At 45.8% G+C, this 20,741-nt stretch overlaps 1 protein-coding gene across 1 annotated transcript; it reads left to right on the top strand.

Annotated features, from left to right (window-relative positions):
• Nucleotides 1–17,581: 17,581 nt before the first annotated feature.
• LOC123148557 (hypersensitive-induced response protein 4) lies at nt 17,582–20,645 on the top strand. Its single transcript, XM_044567993.1, has 5 exons — nt 17,582–17,930; nt 18,836–18,956; nt 19,041–19,132; nt 19,741–19,837; nt 20,083–20,645. The coding sequence occupies exons 1-5, from the start codon at nt 17,736–17,738 to the stop codon at nt 20,442–20,444; spliced, it is 867 nt and encodes a 288-aa protein (XP_044423928.1). The 5' UTR covers nt 17,582–17,735; the 3' UTR covers nt 20,445–20,645.
• The last annotated feature ends 96 nt before the right edge of the window (nt 20,646–20,741 follow it).

Here is a 20,741-nt window from a genome sequence, read left to right as displayed (position 1 = left end):
GAGAAATGGCACGGGCTGAATTTGGCCACTGTTTTGAGGAAGGAGGTCAACAGTGTTCCCATAGTCTTTATGATTCAGCATTAGCTTTACACCTTTGTAATTTACTATGATGGAAATTATTTCGAGTGTACTGGGTTTATGTTTCTTTCCTTGCCAAGACACTGCATAAGTGCCATGACGTATATGATCTGGAGAAATGGTTCTGATACTCCTAGAGAGGCTATAGTGTATTGTACTGTTTGTTCAATAGAAAATATGGATTCATGTGTAGATCATTTGTTAGATACTGGATAATTTTCCATTTTAGGGTCTTGTTTAAGTTTTAAGTTCTCATCGATCTGAAATGGTAGATTGGCTGGCGGTGGAACCCATGGGAGTTTCCACCTTATTTAGCTCTTTCTGTGTATTGCGCTTGGTCCCCCATCCTCCTGTTCTCACACCATTTGTTTTTCTGCGGTTTGCTAAGATACGTAAGGTTGTCGTTGATCGATTTGGCTTGCAGCGGGTGTCGGCTTGTACAAATCTATTGTCACACCCTCGATGCGGCTATATCTCCCACGTGTCGAAGCACGACTTAGAGGCATAACCGCATTGAAAGCAATGTCGCAAGTGAGGTAATCTTCACCAACCCATGTAATATATAAGGGAAAAAATACATAGTTGGCTTACAATCGCCACTTCACACAATTACATGAATAAAGCATTACATCATTCAGATACAAACAAGGTCCGACTACGGAACCAAAGTAAAAGAAAAACCCCAAATGCGACACGGTCCCCGATCGACCCCAACTGGGCTCCACTACTGATCAACTAGAGCAAAACAACACAAAGGACAAGATCTTCATCGAGCTCCTCCTGAGCTTGGTTGCGTCATCTGCACGGACTCATCGGCACCTGCAAGCTGGTTTGGAAGTATCTGTGAGCCACGGGGACTCAGCAATCTCGCACCCTCGCGATCAAGACTATTTAAGCTTATGGGTAAGGTAAAAGGTATGAGGTGGAGCTGCAGCAAGCGGCTAGCATATATGGTGGCTAACCTGTTCGCAAAAGAGAGCGAGAAGAGAAGGCAAAGCACGGTCGATAAAAGTATGATCAAGAAGTGATCCTAAAACAACCTACGTCAAGCATAACTCCAACACCGTGTTCACTTCCCGGACTCCGCCGGAAAGAGACCATCACGGTTACACACGCGGTTGATGCATTTTAATTAAGGTCAACTTCAGGTTTTCTACAACCGGACATTAACAAATTCCCATCTGCCTATAACCGCGGGCACGGCGTTCGAAATTTCAAATCCCTGCAGGGGTGTCCCAACTTAGCCCATCACAAGCTCTCACGGTCAACGAAGGAATAGACCTCCTCCCGAGATGGTCCGATCAGACTCGGTATCCCGGTACAACAAGACATTTCGACAGGATAAAACTAATCCAGCAACACCGCCCGAATGTGCCGACAAATCCCGATAGGAGCTGCACATATCTCTTTCTCAGGGCACACTCAGATTGTCCTAGGTACGGGTAGGCCAGCCCAGAGTTGCCCCTGGTGGCCACCGGCAGCTGACAGGTGGACCAACACTCAGAGGAGCACTGGCCCGGGGGGGTTAAAATAATGATGACCCTTGAGTCCGCGAAACCCAAGGGAAAAAGAGGCTAGGTGGCGAATGGTAAAACCAATGTTGGGCATTGCTGGAGGAGTTTTACTCAAGGCGAACTGTCAAGGGGTTCCCATTATAGCCCAACCGCGTAAGGAACGCAAAATCCGGGAACATAACACCGATATGACGGAAACTAGGGCGGCAAGAGTGGAACAAAACACCAGGCATAAGGCCGAGCCTTCCACCCTTTACCAAGTATATAGATGCATTAATTAAATAAGATATATAGTGATATCCCAACAAGTAAACATGTTCCAACAAGGAACAATCTCCATGTTCCAACAAGGAACAAACTTCAATCTTCACCTGCAACTAACAACGCTATAAGAGGGGCTGAGCAAAGCGGTAACATAGCCAAACAACGGTTTGCTAGGACAAGGTGGGTTAGAGGCTTGGTTCAACAATATGGGAGGCATGATAAGCAAGTGGTAGGTATCGCAGCATAGGCATAGCAAAAGAGCGAGCAACTAGCAAGCAAAGATAGAAGTGATTTCGAGGGTATGGTCATCTTGCCTGAAATCCCGCAAGGAAGAAGAACGAGTCCATGAAGAAGACAAACGGACGTAGTCGAACGGATCCTCACAAACGCGACGTTATCGGAACCAACCCGAAGAAGCAACACCGGAAAGAAGCACACAACATAGTAAACAACCAAGCATAACATGGCATGATGCACAACCAAGTATGATGCATGTCCGGTTTAATGAAGCATGGCATGGTAAAGTGCACAAGCAATCCTACAAATTAAGTGGAGCTCAATATGCAACGAGTTGCATATTGAGGAAAACACCACATGACTTATTTAGTTCTCTCTCGTTTAGGTACCCAACAAGATTAAATGTTGTTAGCATGGCAAGAGGGTGAAGCAAAGTAAAACTACCTATCTAGTCAAGTTTAAATGAGGCCGGAAGCAACGAACAACAATTCCGGTAAATCCCCATAGCATATTTTAGATTTGGTACTGTTCTGCCCTAAACACAATTTTAGAGTTGTTTAACATGCAAATAAAGGTCACCATGATAAACTAGGCAAAATTCTACCCCATTTACATATAAAGATTATTACAAACCGAGTTACGGTTATTTAGTTATGAATTAAATCATTTTAACATGGCATAGGGGCAAATTTAATCAAACTGCATTTTAGACATTTCAAACATGGATGAAAGTTGCATATTATTAAACTAGACAAAATTCTAAGCAACTTTCATATTAAGTTTGTTTTAAACCGATGCACGGTTGTGGAGATATTAAATGCATGATCTAGAGGGACTTTTCTGCAAAACTGTTGTCTCAGGAATAAATGATAAAATTGCCAAAACGAAAAAAAGGCGCAGGCTGAAACTGGTGGGCACTGGGAGCTCACCATGGGCCTCGGCCCAAGTTAGTGAAGAGGCCAGGCAGCGCTGGGGTTGGCCTCACCGTGGCGCGGCCCAGCTGGTGGAGAGGCCTCGCAGGCCGGCTGGATGGAAACGACCCAGACGAAAGGTCAACGGGAGCGAGGCAGGGTCGCGGCGCCCGCTGGAGCTCGATGCAGAGCACGACGCGGCAGTGGCTGCAGGCGTGCTGGGCAGGGACGGTTCAACGCGGGCAGCACCGGCCGGGATCCTCCGGATCGAACGTAGCTGAAGACGGAGGGCCCTGGGGCAGCTCGATTTGGTCAGCGGCGGGGATCGGTCAGGGGAGCTGGTGTCCCATGGCAGCGATGAGCGGCGGAGGAAATCCATGGTGCTCGACGCAAGAAGCAACTTCAGACGCGGAGCTCGCCGGATCCGATAGCGGTGAAGGTCGTCGAGGCAGGGAACGGAGCAGATGCAGAGGGAACGGAGCTCCGGTGGCTTGGCCGCTCCGAGCGAGGCTCAAGGAGCTCGGGCGCGTGTCCTCCATGGCGCTGCTCCTATGGCACAAGAGAGGGAGGGAGAGGTTAGAGAAGGGAGAGACGAGAAGAAGAGGAGGACAGGAAGAAAGAGCGGGTGGGCTGGCCTGGTGGATGAGGGCGATGCCCTGGTGGATGAGGTCGCCGGCTGGTAGGCTCGCCGGGCGGCACGCTGACGAGGGCTCGTGCTCCCTGAACTCAGGCGAGGAAGCTCGGGCACGTGGTTGGATGGGGAATCGGTAGTGGATCGATGGATTGGATCGATGGGGAAAACGAGGAAGGTGGCGGCGGCATGGGGATTGATGGATGGGACAGCTCCCCTAGGTTTTAGGGTCTGGTCTGATATATATAGCAAAAGGATTTTCGGATAGGGGCATTTGGTTCCTCCGATCTTAAACGGACGGTCGCGAAATAAAAGCTTAGGGAGTCCAAATGAGAAAACGGTGACGTTTTGTAGATGTTTGGGATGATCCGGACACAACGGTGATGACTCCCCGGGTCGGTTCGGGACAACTTTCGGACGCGCGCGAGGGGGGCTGCGGGCTGACGAGAGGGGTTAGGTTGGACCTGGCGGTAGGTAGTGAGTTGTGTAGACGGTCTCGAGCTGAGAGAAGAGAAGAGAGGGAAAGCCCGACAACAGTTTTCGGAGACCGAAAACGTCCGACGTTAGACCGGCTATACTGCCGCTATAGTTATCCGTTGGGGCATCAAACGGACTCCGAATGCGATGAAACTTGGCAGGCGGTCTACTGACAACAAAACAACACCGCATGCCAACTTTCAACCCATTCCGAGAACATTTTCCGGCCACTTATAAAATAATATTTCGGACATGTCGCGGGCGCGTGCAAGTGTGTCTGGGCTCAGAACGGACAACGGACGGAACGAGGAGACCGGGACGGATGCAAGTTTTGAAAACATGATGATGCAATGCATATGATGACATGACAAGATGCAACACGCAAGCAAATGACAAGGCAACAATAGCGAATAACTGGACGACACCTGGCACAACGGTCTCGGGGCGTCACAACACTCCACCACTACGAGAGGATCTCGTCCCGAGATCTAGAATGGCACCGGAGGGACAAACGGAAGAGAAAGAGAAGAGGTAAAACTAAGTTGCTTCTTTGACAAACGAGTGAAACCAAAGAACCTTGAAAATGTTGAGCCATATCGAGAAAAGAATACAACAGAGATAAATGAAGTTGAAAGCACTCCATTAGCAAAGAGGAAACAAAGAAGAACAACTTTGGGCAGCACTCCGATTGAAAAGAGATGCAAGACTAGATAAGTATAAAGAACTTTAAAAGGGGCACGACACTCCGGTTAAATGGATAAGCATGAAAAGAACATGATCTTTGACGAAACGAGATGATGGGTTGAAAAGAGCAACATCACAATGCCTCCGGATGAAAGAATCAAAGGTAAATCATCGGAACAAAAGAACGGGGAAGAAAATGACAACTCCTACCACAAATGAACTTGTAAAGCATCCTTAGGAGAGTGGTCAAACGGAGTTGTTGGAAACCCAACAACGAAAAGAATAAGCTTGATATGGTCTTATGGAATACATCTCAAATTATGAGGTGAAATTCTGCCACTAACGGAAAAAGAATTGTATTGATATGAACAAGGAGACGAGAAAGTATATCGCACCGGAAAGGATAAATGAAGAAATTGGATCATTGATAAACACCATGAGAGCGACAGTTCTTAAAGGAAAGCTTTAGGTGAAATATAACCCAATATAATTCCAATGAAGAAAATGATGGATTTAAAATATATCGTCCTTGACAACATGTGAATCATGAAACATGAACTCAAATTATCAAGAATGGCATAATACCACCTGCAATAATATGATAGAGAGAATGCACTACAGATTACAATATGAAGAAAGCTTGAGTTTCTTAGAAAAGAATCTTGATGAACACTTCAAGAAGAAATTAAATCCTTTATGAACCAACATGTAGAACCTTCCCGAAGAACTCTGTTAAACAAAAGAATGCTCAAACGGAAGGCAAGAGAAGATGGGAACACAAGGTGAAGACTTGCAATGATTTAAATGAATCTCCGTGGTGATGTAATTGCGAGAGCTAGGAACTCCGGGAAAAGAAAAGATAAAGCATCTCGAACCCAGAATGTGATATGGTGCCCCTCCGGAATAAGAAATTAATCACTTGGATGAAACAAGAATAAGAATTACATTATGCTTATCCTTCACCAATTAAATTGATGACAATCAATGGATTTGGCATACTACTTATTCTCGTAGAAAGGATTAAGATAGATAATGCGCAAACTTGAGACGGTCTTGAACTAACCACCGGTAGGATAGAAATAACAAATGAATCGATACAATAACAAAGGAAGAGAAATCTTGAACGAGCCACCGGTAAGAATTGAAAAACGATTGAAGAAAAGGTAAAGAAACACCGGGAAGAATTATAAAATGAACGAAGAAGCTTGACAGAATCTAGATACATGAGAACGAAGAGATTACGAGCTGATTAGGGAATCCTTGATTTAGACACCGGTATGATTTAGGGTATGAGAGCTGAAAGCTGGACTGAATAAATCTTAGATGATGGGCTCCAGATAACAAACTGAGAAGACTCTTGAATTGCTCCGGATAGGTGAAAAGAATACTCACGATCAAAACAATTATGAGAGGATGGTAACAAGCTAGCACCACGAGTCTCTGAGAGAACAGATAAGATATGGAGGAAAACTCTTCTTCGGTCTTCAAATGTTGAGAATGACGACGAGAAATACCACCAAGAATTATTTAGACACTCCGGAAGAATCAAAATGAAGAGGTTGAGCCAACAATGAAAAGAATTTGAAAGATCAAGGAGAAAGGCATTTGACTGATGATAACTCATTCTTACGTCAAACTTGGAAAAGAAATTTGAGGATAGCTCCGGGAAAATAAGAAGAGTCAGGTAAGATCCTGGAAAAAGACCTGTGGGTTAGGGCCCACTCAAGAGAAAACACCGTTAGAATGATTAAAAAGAGAGATTTCACCGGTTGAATTAAAAGACTTGAATGAGATAACATCCTCGAAAGAACTTGAACGAATGTAGAGTGGAAACACGAATCTTCGAGATATCTTGAGCACTCCAGAACAATAGAATGGCAAGCGGGGAAGATTAAGAGGTGCACTGGCATAAGTAAGCATTGAAACGAGGAAAAGATATGATCAACAAAGCTTGACTTGAAACCACCGGAGAAGAAAAGGAATGAGGAATGACAAACTTGAAGCTCCGTTAGAATCTTCATGAGAATCACCGGATAAGAATATTGATAGAAAAGAATGGAGAGACTTCACATCAATAAGATGGATACTTGAATAAGAAATCTGAGTCCTTGACGAAAAAGGGTGGGTGGGCGGGAAAAACAAAGGCAACTTGGAGATGGATGAAACAAACACCGTTGAGAAAGCTGAGATTGAATCTTGCGAGTGTTGAAGTGATCAGATCCACTTGAAGAGAAGCACACCGGTTGAACAAGATTGGCATAACAATCTCGATTATCAAGGAGGATTAGTATTCGCATAGGAGTATGAGAACACCACTTAGGAAAGGGATGGAATCAACATTTGACTTCGAAGCAACTCGAATACCACAACTCAAAACAAAAACAAAGGGTTGGCTTGCAGAATAAGCCGGAACAAACATATGATAGAGATTTCGTCCAAAGTTTTCGTGGTGGGGCCTACACGGGCTCGATTGTACAGCACCATCATGTACAAGGCAGTGCACATGACATACGAAGCATCCCCGAGTCGGCATAGCCAAGGACTCTTTAAGACACAACGAGACCACTGTAAAACCGACCGAGGATAGGCGGACCACTAGACGTCGAACCCCAATTTCATATCGTACATCTGTCGGAAAGATATCCTAAGAGCTACTTGAATTCCCACCTATGAAACTCCCGAACCTTTCCGGTTATGCAATCAGGTGTTGGGGATACAGGGGAAGCATAATATCTCACCCAAAACTAGCAAATCCTACATCCAGCTGTATCCATCCTTCAACACATAACCAAGAAACCTTCGGAAATCGTCTACCTCAACCTTCGAAAAGAATCCATTATACGAGTTATGGCAATACTCCCGAACTCCCGCCCCAGTACTGGGTGGCGTCGAGGTTATCTCACCAACGAACTGCATAAAGGAGATTTTCGATGTCGGCGTACTAAACTCAGGTATTCCAGAACTGCAACGATAAAATTATGACGACAACACCTCAGAGCTCAACTCCCCGGGACACTTCCACAAAACCCCTGACAGGAGGCACCAAGACAATGTTCTCGTCACAAAACCATCGGAACGATTCCAAGATACCCGCGTGATCCTAAATTTTTTTTGTGAAATTTGAGAAGAGAAGAGTCAAAACTCTACGTCAGGATGCCTTACCAGAGCGATGAGGAGACTGGGGAGTAAAAAGAATTCCTAAACTCTCCGATATATAATTCCTAAATGACTCAAAACATTTTTCTAGACTCAACAACGTCCGCTAATAACGATTAAGCAGTAGGGGCTCCTAAGGTCGGGGAAGGCTCTGATTACCAACTTGTAACGCCCTCGATGCGGCTATATCTCCCACGTGTCGAAGCACGACTTAGAGGCATAACCGCATTGAAAGCAATGTCGCAAGTGAGGTAATCTTCACACAACCCATGTAATATATAAGGGAAAAGAATACATAGTTGGCTTACAATCGCCACTTCACACAATTACATGAATAAAGCATTACATCATCCAGATACAACAAGGTCCGACTACGGAACCAAAGTAAAAGAAGAACCCCAAATGCGACACGGTCCCCGATCGACCCCAACTGGGCTCCACTACTGATCAACTAGAGCAAAACAACACAAAGGACAAGATCTTCATCGAGCTCCTCCTGAGCTTGGTTGCGTCATCTGCACGGACTCATCGGCACCTGCAAGCTGGTTTGGAAGTATCTGTGAGCCACGGGGACTCAGCAATCTCGCACCCTCGCGATCAAGACTATTTAAGCTTATGGGTAAGGTAAAAGGTATGAGGTGGAGCTGCAGCAAGCGGCTAGCATATATGGTGGCTAACATGTTCGCAAAAGAGAGCGAGAAGAGAAGGCAAAGCACGGTCGATAAAAGTATAATCAAGAAGTGATCCTAAAACAACCTACGTCAAGCATAACTTCAACACCGTGTTCACTTCCCGGACTCCACCGGAAAGAGACCATCACGGTTACACACGCGGTTGATGCATTTTAATTAAGGTCAACTTCAGGTTTTCTACAACCGGACATTAACAAATTCCCATCTGCCTATAACCGCGGGCACGGCGTTCGAAATTTCAAATCCCTGCAGGGGTGTCCCAACTTAGCCCATCACAAGCTCTCACGGTCAACGAAGGAATAGACCTCCTCCCGAGATGGTCCGATCAGACTCGGTATCCCGGTACAACAAGACATTTCGACAGGATAAAACTAATCCAGCAACACCGCCCGAATGTGCCGACAAATCCCGATAGGAGCTGCACATATCTCTTTCTCAGGGCACACTCAGATTGTCCTAGGTACGGGTAGGCCAGCCCAGAGTTGCCCCTGGTGGCCACCGGCAGCTGACAGGTTGGACCAACACTCAGAGGAGCACTGGCCCGGGGGGGGGTTAAAATAATGATGACCCTTGAGTCCGCGAAACCCAAGGGAAAAAGAGGCTAGGTGGCGAATGGTAAAACCAATGTTGGGCATTGCTGGAGGAGTTTTACTCAAGGCGAACTGTCAAGGGGTTCCATAATAGCCCACCCGCGTAAGGAACGCAAAATCTGGGAACATAACACCGATATGACGGAAACTAGGGCAGCAAGAGTGGAACAAAAGACCAGGCATAAAGCCGAGCCTTCCACCCTTTACCAAGTATATAGATGCATTAATTAAATAAGATATATAGTGATATCCCAACAAGTAAACATGTTCCAACAAGGAACGATCACCATGTTCCAACAAGGAACAAACTTCAATCTTCACCTGCAACTAACAACGCTATAAGAGGGGCTGAGCAAAGCGGTAACATAGCCAAACAACAGTTTGCTAGGACAAGGTGGGTTAGGGGATTGGTTCAACAATATGGGAGGCATGATAAGCAAGTGGTAGGTATCGCAGCATAGGCATAGCAAAAGAGCGAGCAACTAAGCAAGCAAAGATAGAAGTGATTTCGAGGGTATGGTCATCTTGCCTGAAATCCCGCAAGGAAGAAGAACGAGTCCATGAAGAAGACAAACGGACGTAGTCGAACGGATCCTCACAAACGCGACGTTATCGGAACCAACCCGAAGAAGCAACACCGGAAAGAAGCACACAACATAGTAAACAACCAAGCATAACATGGCGTGATGCACAACCAAGTATGATGCATGTCCGGTTTAATGAAGCATGGCATGGTAAAGTGCACAAGCAATCCTACAAATTAAGTGGAGCTCAATATGCAACGAGTTGCATATTGAGGAAAACACCACATGACTTATTTAGTTCTCTCTCGTTTAGGTACCCAACAAGATTAAATGTTGTTAGCATGGCAAGAGTGTGAAGCAAAGTAAAACTACCTATCTAGTCAAGTTTAAATGAGGCCGGAAGCAACGAACAACAATTCCGGTAAATCCCCATAGCATATTTTAGATTTGGTACTGTTCTGCCCTAAACACAATTTTAGAGTTGTTTAACATGCAAATAAAGGTCACCATGATAAACTAGGCAAAATTCTACCCCATTTACATATAAAGATTATTACAAACCGAGTTACGGTTATTTAGTTATGAATTAAATCATTTTAACATGGCATAGGGGCAAATTTAATCAAACTGCATTTTAGACATTTCAAACATGGATGAAAGTTGCATATTATTAAACTAGACAAAATTCTAAGCAACTTTCATATTAAGTTTGTTTTAAACCGATGCATGGTTGTGGAGATATTAAATGCATGATCTAGAGGGACTTTTCTGCAAAACTGTTATCTCAGGAATAAATGATAAAATTGCCAAAACGAAAAAAAAGGCGCAGGCTGAAACTGGTGGGCATTGGGAGCTCACCATGGGCCTCGGCCCAAGTTAGTGAAGAGGCCACGCAGCGCTGGGGTTGGCTTCACCGTGGCGCGGCCCAGCTGGTGGAGAGGCCTCGCAGGCCGGCTGGATGGAAACGACCCAGACGAAAGGTCAACGGGAGCGAGGCAGGGTCACGGCGCCCGCTGGAGCTCGATGTAGAGCACGACGCGGCAGTGGCTGCAGGCGTGCTGGGCAGGGACGGTTCAACGCGGGCAGCACCGGCCGGGATCCTTCGGATCGAACGTAGCTGAAGACGGAGGGCCCTGGGGCAGCTCGATTTGGTCAGCGGCGGGGATCGGTCAGGGGAGCTGGTGTCCCATGGCAGCGATGAGCGGCGGAGGAAATCCATGGTGCTCGACGCAAGAAGCAACTTCAGACGCGGAGCTCGCCGGATCCGATAGCGGTGAAGGTCGTCGAGGCAGGGAACGGAGCAGATGCAGAGGGAACGGAGCTCCGGTGGCTTGGCCGCTCCGAGCGAGGCTCAAGGAGCTCGGGCGCGTGTCCTCCATGGCGCTGCTCCTATGGCACAAGAGAGGGAGGGAGAGGTTAGAGAAGGGAGAGACGAGAAGAAGAGGAGGACAGGAAGAAAGAGCGGGTGGGCTGGCCTGGTGGATGAGGGCGATGCCCTGGTGGATGAGGTCGCCGGCGGCGACGGGGCTGACGAGGTCGAAGTCGCCGGCTGGTAGGCTCGCCGGGCGGCGCGCTGACGAGGGCTCATGCTCCCTGAACTCAGGCGAGGAAGCTCGGGCACGTGGTTGGATGGGGAATCGGTAGTGGATCGATGGATTGGATCGATGGGGAAAACGAGGAAGGTGGCGGCGGCATGGGGATTGATGGATGGGACAGCTCCCCTAGGTTTTAGGGTCTGGTCTGATATATATAGCAAAAGGATTTTCGGATAGGGGCATTTGGTCCCTCCGATCTTAAACGGACGGTCGCGAAATAAAAGCTTAGGGAGACCAAATGAGAAAACGGTGACGTTTTGTAGATGTTTGGGGATGATCCGGACACAACGGTGATGACTCCCGGGTCGGTTCGGGACAACTTTCGGACGCGCGCGAGGGGGGCTGCGGGCTGGCGAGAGGGGTTAGGTTGGACCTGGCGGTAGGTAGTGAGTTGTGTAGACGGTCTCGAGCTGAGAGAAGAGAAGAGAGGGAAAGCCCGACAACAGTTTTCGGAGACCGAAAACGTCCGACGTTAGACCGGCTATACTGTCGCTATAGTTATTCGTTGGGGCATCAAACGAACTCCGAATGCGATGAAACTTGGCAGGCGGTCTACTGACAACAAAACAACACCGCATGCCAACTTTCAACCCATTCCGAGAACATTTTCCGGCCATTTATAAAATAATATTTCGGACATGTCGCGGGCGCGTGCAAGTGTGTCTGGGCTCAGAACGGACAACGGACGGAACGAGGAGACCGGGACGGATGCAAGTTTTGAAAACATGATGATGCAATGCATATGATGACATGACAAGATGCAACATGCAAGCAAATGACAAGGCAACAATAGCGAATAACTGGACGACACCTGGCACAACGGTCTCGGGGCGTCACATCTATGTGCATGCGTAATTGCAGCCTACGATGATGACCGATGCAAATTTGATGGAAGGTGGTGCTCTCTGGTGATGGAGGATTGCATATTCTTTTGGTTAGTTTCCAGTTTTGCTTGCTGTGGTGATTATGCATATGCTGAACAAACACATGGTCTGCCAAGGTGTTGTGCTTTCATGTGGTTACCTTCCGAATTATTTTCTTCTTCTGGTCAACCATTTGCGTGCTCTGATACTGATTTAACATGTCAAAGGAAATCTTCCACTTGTCAGCGCCCAGTGTTGTGAGTTCAACATGTTAAGTTATATTGACCTTCCTTTAGTTGTGTGCTGACGCTGTCAGCATACATGGTGGTGTAATGGAAAACTAGTCGTGCCAAATTATTCATTGATGGGTACTGTAATGCCGATCCATCCTATCTCATTGGTAACTGAAATAAAGTTAAAATTGGCCCGTTTGACGTGCTCAGGCCATTTAAGCTGATCTTGGTGTCCAGTGTCCCATGTTTAAGCTGTGCATGTTTTGAAGATGAATGATACTGTTTATTTTGGGACCGTTCTCATTTATGTTTGTGCAGTTAATATAATCGTTGGTTGACTATAATTATTCATGATCAGTCGTCTGTTTTATTTCTCTAGGCTCCTGCGCCGAGGCTCATCTCTGCTACGGAAGGAGGCTGCGAGAGGATTGGGAAGCATGGGAAACTGAAAACCGGTGCATTAAACTGGCATCGGATGCATAGTGTCTGAACCCCAGTCACTTTTGTTGATCATATAGCGAAGAGACACCAACGGTGCAGGACATGAAGAAGCAGGAGAGGAAGTCGCGCAGAAACAGGTACCGCAAGAAAAGCCTCTGTGATGTTCTTCACGTAGCGATGTTGGATGTAACTGAGAATTCTGTCTTGCTTGCTAGTTAGTGGGTGCAAGCTTCAGTTATGTGTGGTTTGCATATTCAGTTGTTGAACCGATCAAAAGAAATGTCTCAGAAACATTCAGCTGTTCTGCGTGGGCTGTGCCGCTGAGATGTCTCCTTTTCAGTTTTGTTGAATAGATATACGTATATGTCGTCTTACATTTTAATGAGCCAGTAGTACGAGCAGGATATGCTCGTTTTGGAAACAGAGCACTATGTATCCTCAACTGCACATATACCATCAGGCAGACTGGATGGGATTCTTAGGATGTTGAATATAGAGAAAGCCTTTGGTTTCATGTGTTTTTTTTATCTATTCTCATAGTTTTTTTTGAAAAAGACACATAAATAAGAATGGCGACTCCGGTTACAGAATTGTATGGATTCATGGACATGAAAGGAAGGGTTGCTTCGTCGTGAAGAAGTGAAGGAGAGACTCTTCGATCGGAAATGATCAAGTGGCACCGAAGGCAGGTGTGGATGATCTTCCGGTGGAGACACCACTTAAAGACATGGCTAGACTATTGCCGGTGATCAAAGACATTGGAAGAGGGGGTGACGGAACACGTAAGGCCTCGTTTGGTAGGAGAGGATCGAGGGGGTTTTGAAGGGAATTTCCTCGCGTGGCCCAGAAACCCTGCGAAACCTCGATGGCCCATTTGGTACACGGGGTTTCGGCGGCCCAACCCCCTCTGACCCCCTCCCACGCCCTCCTTCCACGCGGTTCAGAGCCCTCGAGGGGGGACGCGCGGATTTGGGGAGGAAACGACACCGCGCCGCCGCCCGCTCACAGTGCCGCCGCACGACTCCTCCTCAACGCGCCACCGACGTACCTCCTCCGCCGGCTTCTCCCCGATGGTAAGCCCTCGCCTCGTCTCCCCCTCTTTCCCCTCATCGTTCAGGTTTCTTCCATCCACCCGTCCATGGCTGCCGCCTGGTCTTCCCCGGCGAGCTCACCAAGACGCCGTCTCCGAGGGCACCAGGGCCGTCACCAAGTTCACCTCCTCCTAGACTGATGACATATTGTTGGTTTCTGTATCTGCACTGTTGACTCTGCCTATCTATCTGCAGGTAGTGGTAGTAGTACGTGTTGTTGATTTTTTACTTGGTGACTGAATTGATCTCTGCTATGCACATTAGGTGTATCATGGAGCGGCTGTAGTAGTAGCTTCAGACTTGGCTCCGGCGGTGCTCTGTAGTTAGGTGATGGTGTGTGCTCTGACCATGTTATCCTACTGCAAGATTTTTGCTGGAATTCATGTTCTTGGATAAATCAGAAGTGGCATATGCAACTGAATTATGTCGCTCTTAAGTCTTAACTAGCAAATGTCCTACCTAGCAAATGTGCAGATGTTTGCCGATTACTGTGTAGCAAACTGTTAGCAATGTAGTACTATTTTGGCCATTAGTCTTTTTTCCGAACCATGCATGTATGAGAGCTGATAAAGGTACAAAAGAGGTTCATCTACAGGATACACTACACTCATGTTCTTATTTGACAACCTGCCGCTTGGATTCTTGTTTGGGTGGATGAGTTGCCTCCATCTTTAGATGCTTACTAATGGTTGTTCATGTTCTAGAATTGTCTCGGTTTCCCAGTTCCAAGTTCCAACTGGTGGAATACATCTTTTTGAAGAATTAATTGTGTGTTACTGATTCAATTTGGCTGCTGCGACGTAAAGAGCAGGTTGTGGCAGATATATTGTTCACCCTGCTTCATCCAGGCTGCTTCTGGAACTGTGGGAAGAATGGAAGACTTGGCTGCTTGTGAGACGATGGGCTGGCTGAGTCCGAGCAGTGAACTACTAGGAAGAGGAACCCATAAGCATCTAGATGGATGGAGAGGTTAGTGGGATTAACTTAATTAGTACTCAAGTCCCAGCATTTGCATGATGTGCTCATATACACCCACACGTATGTTCCATCCATATAAAAGGATTCAGATATAGTTGCATGAAAGTGTAGTACATGATTTGACTGAGATCCGATTTGGGGAACTCAAAGTGTTTGTTCATAGTTGTGGTCTGACATTGATATATTGTTCTCTGCAACTACTGTATTGGACTAGAGAGGAGATGTTATTCTGAAAAACATCACTCCTCTGGGTGCCTTATTTTTGTTCAATAGTTTTTTTTCCTTGTTTGAGTGTGGCTTTGCTAATTTTGTCTCTATTTGCAGGCTATCATCTGAGCAGTCATCCATTACCCAGCTTAAGCTAATACAGGTTACACTCCAAACAGACCTGGCAAGTGATTGTCTCTCTGTAGATATTATATAGGCAATATTCTGCCAAGCTTAGAAAATATATATTATCCCAAGTTTGGTGTATATTCATTTTTATTTGCATTCGCTTATGTTTATAATTAGGGTCAGATGCTCGTTCAGTTGCACATGTTTGTCTGGAGGAATCGTGCTTATAAACATTCTTTATACCTTGTATTGTACAAGTCGTCATCAGTCACTCGATTGATTAGGTGGATGTTTGTTTCTAGTGATCCAGTCTGAATGATTATGTATCATCTTACATGCCTGTTCCGAGTTTTCCTTTGCCTGAATCATAATCAATTAACGGATAAGATCTTACACAGTTTGTTTCTTGTTCTGTACTGCTTTTGTTGGAGAAGACATGAAGATGCAGTACTACTATGGAAATGTCTAACTTTTTGCCAATAAGATTGTAGTTCTCATATGATTCTCTTGCTGCTATTGAGTGATCCTTCATATTGTGGCTGTATGTGTTCTCTGGTTTATAAAGGTCATAGTGATTATTTTTGTGGAGTCCCCCTTGTTAGTTTATTTTTTCAGGTTACATCCTCAACTAAGATTTGGTAAGTAGCCATCTCCTATCTTCTCGGCAAATACTCGACCGATTCTTTTTGCCATTCACCTGAGAAAGGCGCATTAATACTAACCTCTTGCTATGATCTTGAATTTTTGCAGTGCAAGTGGCGGACATTTAGCTAGTGGTACATGCCTTGCCGAGCTCCCCGACGGATAGTGCCTGACTTGCAAGCACGTCGGAGGCTTTGTCCACGGTCTTGCAGTGGACGATATTGTTTGGTCGGCAATGATAAAGTGTTCCCACAATGGCTGCCAGAGCGAGTCACCTAGCACGAGCTTGATGATCACCATAGTGCTTCTACACTTCTGTAGCAACATGATTAGTTTTACGTGTGGATTCTACCTGTAGCAAGTTTTTCTGTTATGATGTTGTTTTGCTTGTAAAGATTGGATTTTTGGATGTCTTGCACCATCGTAAATCAATATGCAAACCCTGCGTATCAAAAAACACTTCTATACAAAAAGGATTGTGGCTAGAGGGGGATTGGGAATTCAGGGGGATTTGAGAGGATTGGGTGGAAGAGAGGGATTCACCGAATCCCCTCAAACCCCCACCCCTTTTGGGGCTGGAAACCCCCCTCTACCAAACAAGGCCTAAGGGGGAGGGGCAGTTGTCCAGATCTTCAGGAATGAAACAAACAAAGAAAATATATAACTAACTAAAGAGAAAGAATAGAACCAAAAACACATGCAACCAAAGGTTTTGGATCCAACTCTCAAGTCAATAACGTTCTCGTCAATATGGATTCTCGGAGATCAAGAGGAAAACAAGAAGGCAAAGGTCTTGTTCACCCTCATGTGGTGGATAATTTGTTCATTCCTAACGAATTGCAGGTCTTGGATATATTCGATACAAGGGATGGCTTAATCCAACAAGAAAGAGAGCAAAGCTGCAAATGTCAACTATCCTCTTTGAGTTTTATGCTTGGCTAGCCTATATATGTAGTGTACAACTCAAATGAAAGGTCGATACATGTGCTCATTCCGGATTCCAACATGAAAAACCTATTAAAAAAACAACATTGAAGAAAACCACACACAATTTTGTAACTAGTTAGGGATAATTTCTGCTTATTAGCAACCATCTTAAGTTTAGCAATCATTACTACTCCCTCCATTCAATTTATAAGAAGTTGTAGAATTTTCAAATAGTGCCCAAAACAGTTCAATCTCAGCTGTCCGAAACGTCTTATAAAAATCCCGGAGGGAGTAGTAAGGATCGTGTTGCGTCTATATATCGCACCCACTCACATTGTATACAGTCTTTCATCATCGATAAGCAAGGGCAGATTCATTCCCTTAAAAACAAAGGAAGAATGTTCCATCGTCATTTGCCTTTCCCTCTAAGCAACATATTATTCCCAATTTTTAGCGGTACTTGACATTGTTGAAAAGTTTTACTGCAAAAGAATAACATAAGTGAATACTCTACTTTTTTTCACCGTTGTTTAATTTCTACGGAGCTTTTACCATGACTCCCTTTCCACCAGATATTTCATCGAGTAGTATCTCCAAATATCTTCTCTTTCCGGAAGTAGCACAGCACACTTTTCTCCCCAGCGCCACGTGGACGCTGCTCGCACGGCCAGGACGCCTCCCCTCCCACGTACGCCTACGCGGCTTCCTTCCGTGCCGCACCCGTACATAAAACAAATCAGAAAAGGGGAGAAAAGTAAGCGCCGCGCACCGCAATCGGAACGGAAATCCCCCGCGCCGCACGCCGAATCCGTCGCCGGAATCCATCGACCGATCCGGCCGGCCGGCCGACGGGAGAAGGGAAGCAGCGGAGATGGTGAGCGCCTTCTTCCTCTTCTGCGGGTGCGTGGAGCAGGCCAACGTGGCGGTGGTGGAGAAGTGGGGCCGCTTCCTCCGCCTCGCCGAGCCGGGCCTCCACTTCTTCAACCCCTTCGCCGGCGAGCTCGTCGCCGGGACCCTCTCCACCCGCGTCCAGTCGCTCGACGTCAAGGTCGAGACCAAGACCAAGGTTCGCCTCCTTCCTCCCTGCCACGTCACGATTGCTCTGCTCTGCTCTGCTCTGTTCCCCCTGGATTGATGGTAGTCTTCCTAGATTGATCGCCGTTGTCACTCGCCGGCGCTAGATTCGCGATTACTACTGACCGCTGGAAGAGAGGCAGACGCGATTGCTTCTGCTGGGATGCTACTAGGAATTAATTGATCCTGGTTACCCAACTCTCTGCAGCGTTGGGAAGGTTGTTGCCATGAGTTGAAACACCCCTGGCCAAGGCATCCCGGTAGTATTGGCAGAGAAATTATGTGTCTGGTCCGGTAGAGCGACCCTATCAATAATGTCATGTTACTAGTTTCTACTTCAGTAGACACATAATAATGCATATGTGGTTGCGGGTTGTTGCAGTCCCCATGTAATCTAGTGGGGAAATTTGTTTTGCCGTTCCAGACCAGTTCTGGGTTGTCCTTTGGGAGGTGCTTGGTAGTTCAAATCATTGTCGTGTTACAATGCGATTGCAGCACGCAGGGATGCTAGCTATGGCCGCTCAAGTATCTCTGAATGTGAAAAAATAGAGTAGTGTTACGTCTTGGGATGATGTTAATATTGGCCGAGAAATTATGTGTGACAGTGGGAGAACATTGCTTGCACAACGTTGGGTTATCTGCAATTCAATTGGGTTTATAGCTGGAGCAAACCTTCCTTTTTATCTATTTTTTCTTCTGATGGCAGATGTTTGGAAACTTGGCCATAATAACCCAATCGTTCACACATTCAGAGTTTCTGACCATATGATGGATAAGCTATGGTAGTTAAAAATCAAAGGGAAATATGTGTCATTGAAGGGCCATTGTCATAACATCGATGGCTTTGCTTGATTCTGTACTTGCTGAAACAATCGATTATCTCTTTTTCCCTTGCAGGATAATGTGTTTGTTCAGCTGATCTGTACAATTCAATACCGGGTTGTTAAGGAGAATGCAGATGATGCATTCTATGAGTTGCAGAATCCCCAACAGCAAATTCAGTCCTACGTCTTTGATGGTAAATATTAATATCTTGCTGTGCCGTTTATACTGTTTCTTCAAAGCCTAAGCTGGTGGCTGGTGTTCTTTTTCTGTTAAATAGTGGTTCGAGCCATAGTTCCAAGAATGGAGCTGGACAGTCTTTTTGAGCAAAAGAATGATGTTGCAAAGGCTGTACTTGAGGAGCTTGAAAAGGTAACTCCATTAACCTATTTTTCTTGTTACATGTATTACATACTGCCATGGCACATTGTTTCATGTATTCAAATCATTCTGCTGGATTGGTCAGCAATTTATTTTATTCAGTTTTCTTTTCCCCAATGTGTACCATTACACTGGATTTTGGTCAAACATGCTATTCTGATGCCCACAGATGTTACTACATTTTTGTGAAAATTGGATTTATGGTTCACTTAATACCACTAAAATAGTTCAGTTCAACTTATGTCACTGCTCAGACAAGTACATGGTTATCAAATTATAAGCAGCATATTTGTTTCTTCCTTGGATGATTGGTTTTAATTTCTGAGATAACCATATTCTTGTCTGATTTGTACAATGCTATCTGCTGTTTACCCTTATTGTTATTGCTGGTGGGTAATGCCTGTTTGTCCCCTAAAAGAACTGTTTCCCTCTGCAGTATCCACAACGCTTCGTTGTTTGTTCTTATTACACCATCTCTTGAGAAAGTGATCCTGTGTTATGTTCATCATCTTCTTCTTGGATGGGTCTGCTGAGTACTGCTTTTTTCTGTCTTGCATGAAAACTTGTTAACTTGATGAATCCTACATCTGTTTGTCCAGGTGATGTCAGATTATGGTTACAGCATTGAGCACATTCTCATGGTTGACATCATCCCTGATGCTGCTGTCCGCAGAGCCATGAACGACATAAATGCAGGTATAATGCGGTTTTGAGCAGTAGTGTATGTGTATGGGGAGTCCTGTTTTCAGGTTGTGCAGCCTAGGAAATGTTTATTACATGCTGGATTGTCTTCAAAACTTATCTCCGCTCTTACCCAACTCTTAAATTGCTGTCTTCTCTTCTCATGCTTCATATGGTTGTTCTCTAATAGAGTACACTTGTTTAGGCTCTAAGCAGTCTGTTTATATGCATGTGTGCTCGCCTGTCAACCCTTGTCACAGCCCAACGGCTCCAGCTTGCGAGTGTCTACAAAGGAGAAGCGGAGAAGATCCATCTGGTGAAGAAGGCGGAAGGGGAGGCCGAGGCTAAGTACCTGTCAGGCGTCGGCATCGCCAAGCAGCGGCAGGCTATCACGGACGGCCTGCGGGAGAACATCCTCAACTTCTCGCACTCGGTGTCGGGCACGAGCGCCAAGGAGGTGATGGACCTGATCATGGTCACCCAGTACTTCGACACCATCAAGGAGCTCGGGGACAATTCGAAGACCACCACGGTGTTCATCCCCCACGGCCCGGGCCACGTCAAGGACATCGGCGACCAGATCCGCACCGGCATGATGGAGGCGTCGAGCAGCGGCCTGTAGGCCGTGTGGTTCGATGGGTTTTCTGCGTGAGGCTGGGAGAACCGATCTGTTTATAATATATTAGAATTATAGTAGACTGCTTATTTGTTTGTTTTTAGTGTGTAATAATACGGACGCAGGGACTTGGTTGTGCATGAAGATTGTTGGATTTTGGTCTTATATTATAATCGTAAAAAGTGAAACATTTTGTTTGAGAATTTACACCTGGTTTCCCTTTTGTTTGAGATGTGTATTTGAAGTACTAGCTTTGCACTAATTTTGTAAATGGAGTGGATAAGATGACTGCTCGGTGTTTTT

The sequence above is a fragment of the Triticum aestivum genome, chromosome 7A (assembly GCF_018294505.1).
Source record: "Triticum aestivum cultivar Chinese Spring chromosome 7A, IWGSC CS RefSeq v2.1, whole genome shotgun sequence".
NCBI classification, from domain to species: Eukaryota; Viridiplantae; Streptophyta; class Magnoliopsida; order Poales; family Poaceae; genus Triticum; species Triticum aestivum.
Note: the sequence above shows the minus strand (reverse complement) of the source record. Positions and strands in the feature narration are given on the sequence as shown.

Coding starts and splice junctions, on each gene's coding strand:
- LOC123148557 (XM_044567993.1), top strand. CDS start 17,736: ATGGTGAGCGCCTTCTTCCTCTTCTGCGGGTGCGTGGAGCAGGCCAAC. Junction 18,957..19,040: donor TCAGTCCTACGTCTTTGATG/GTAAATATTAAT, acceptor TCTGTTAAATAG/TGGTTCGAGCCATAGTTCCA. Junction 19,838..20,082: donor CATGAACGACATAAATGCAG/GTATAATGCGGT, acceptor CCCTTGTCACAG/CCCAACGGCTCCAGCTTGCG.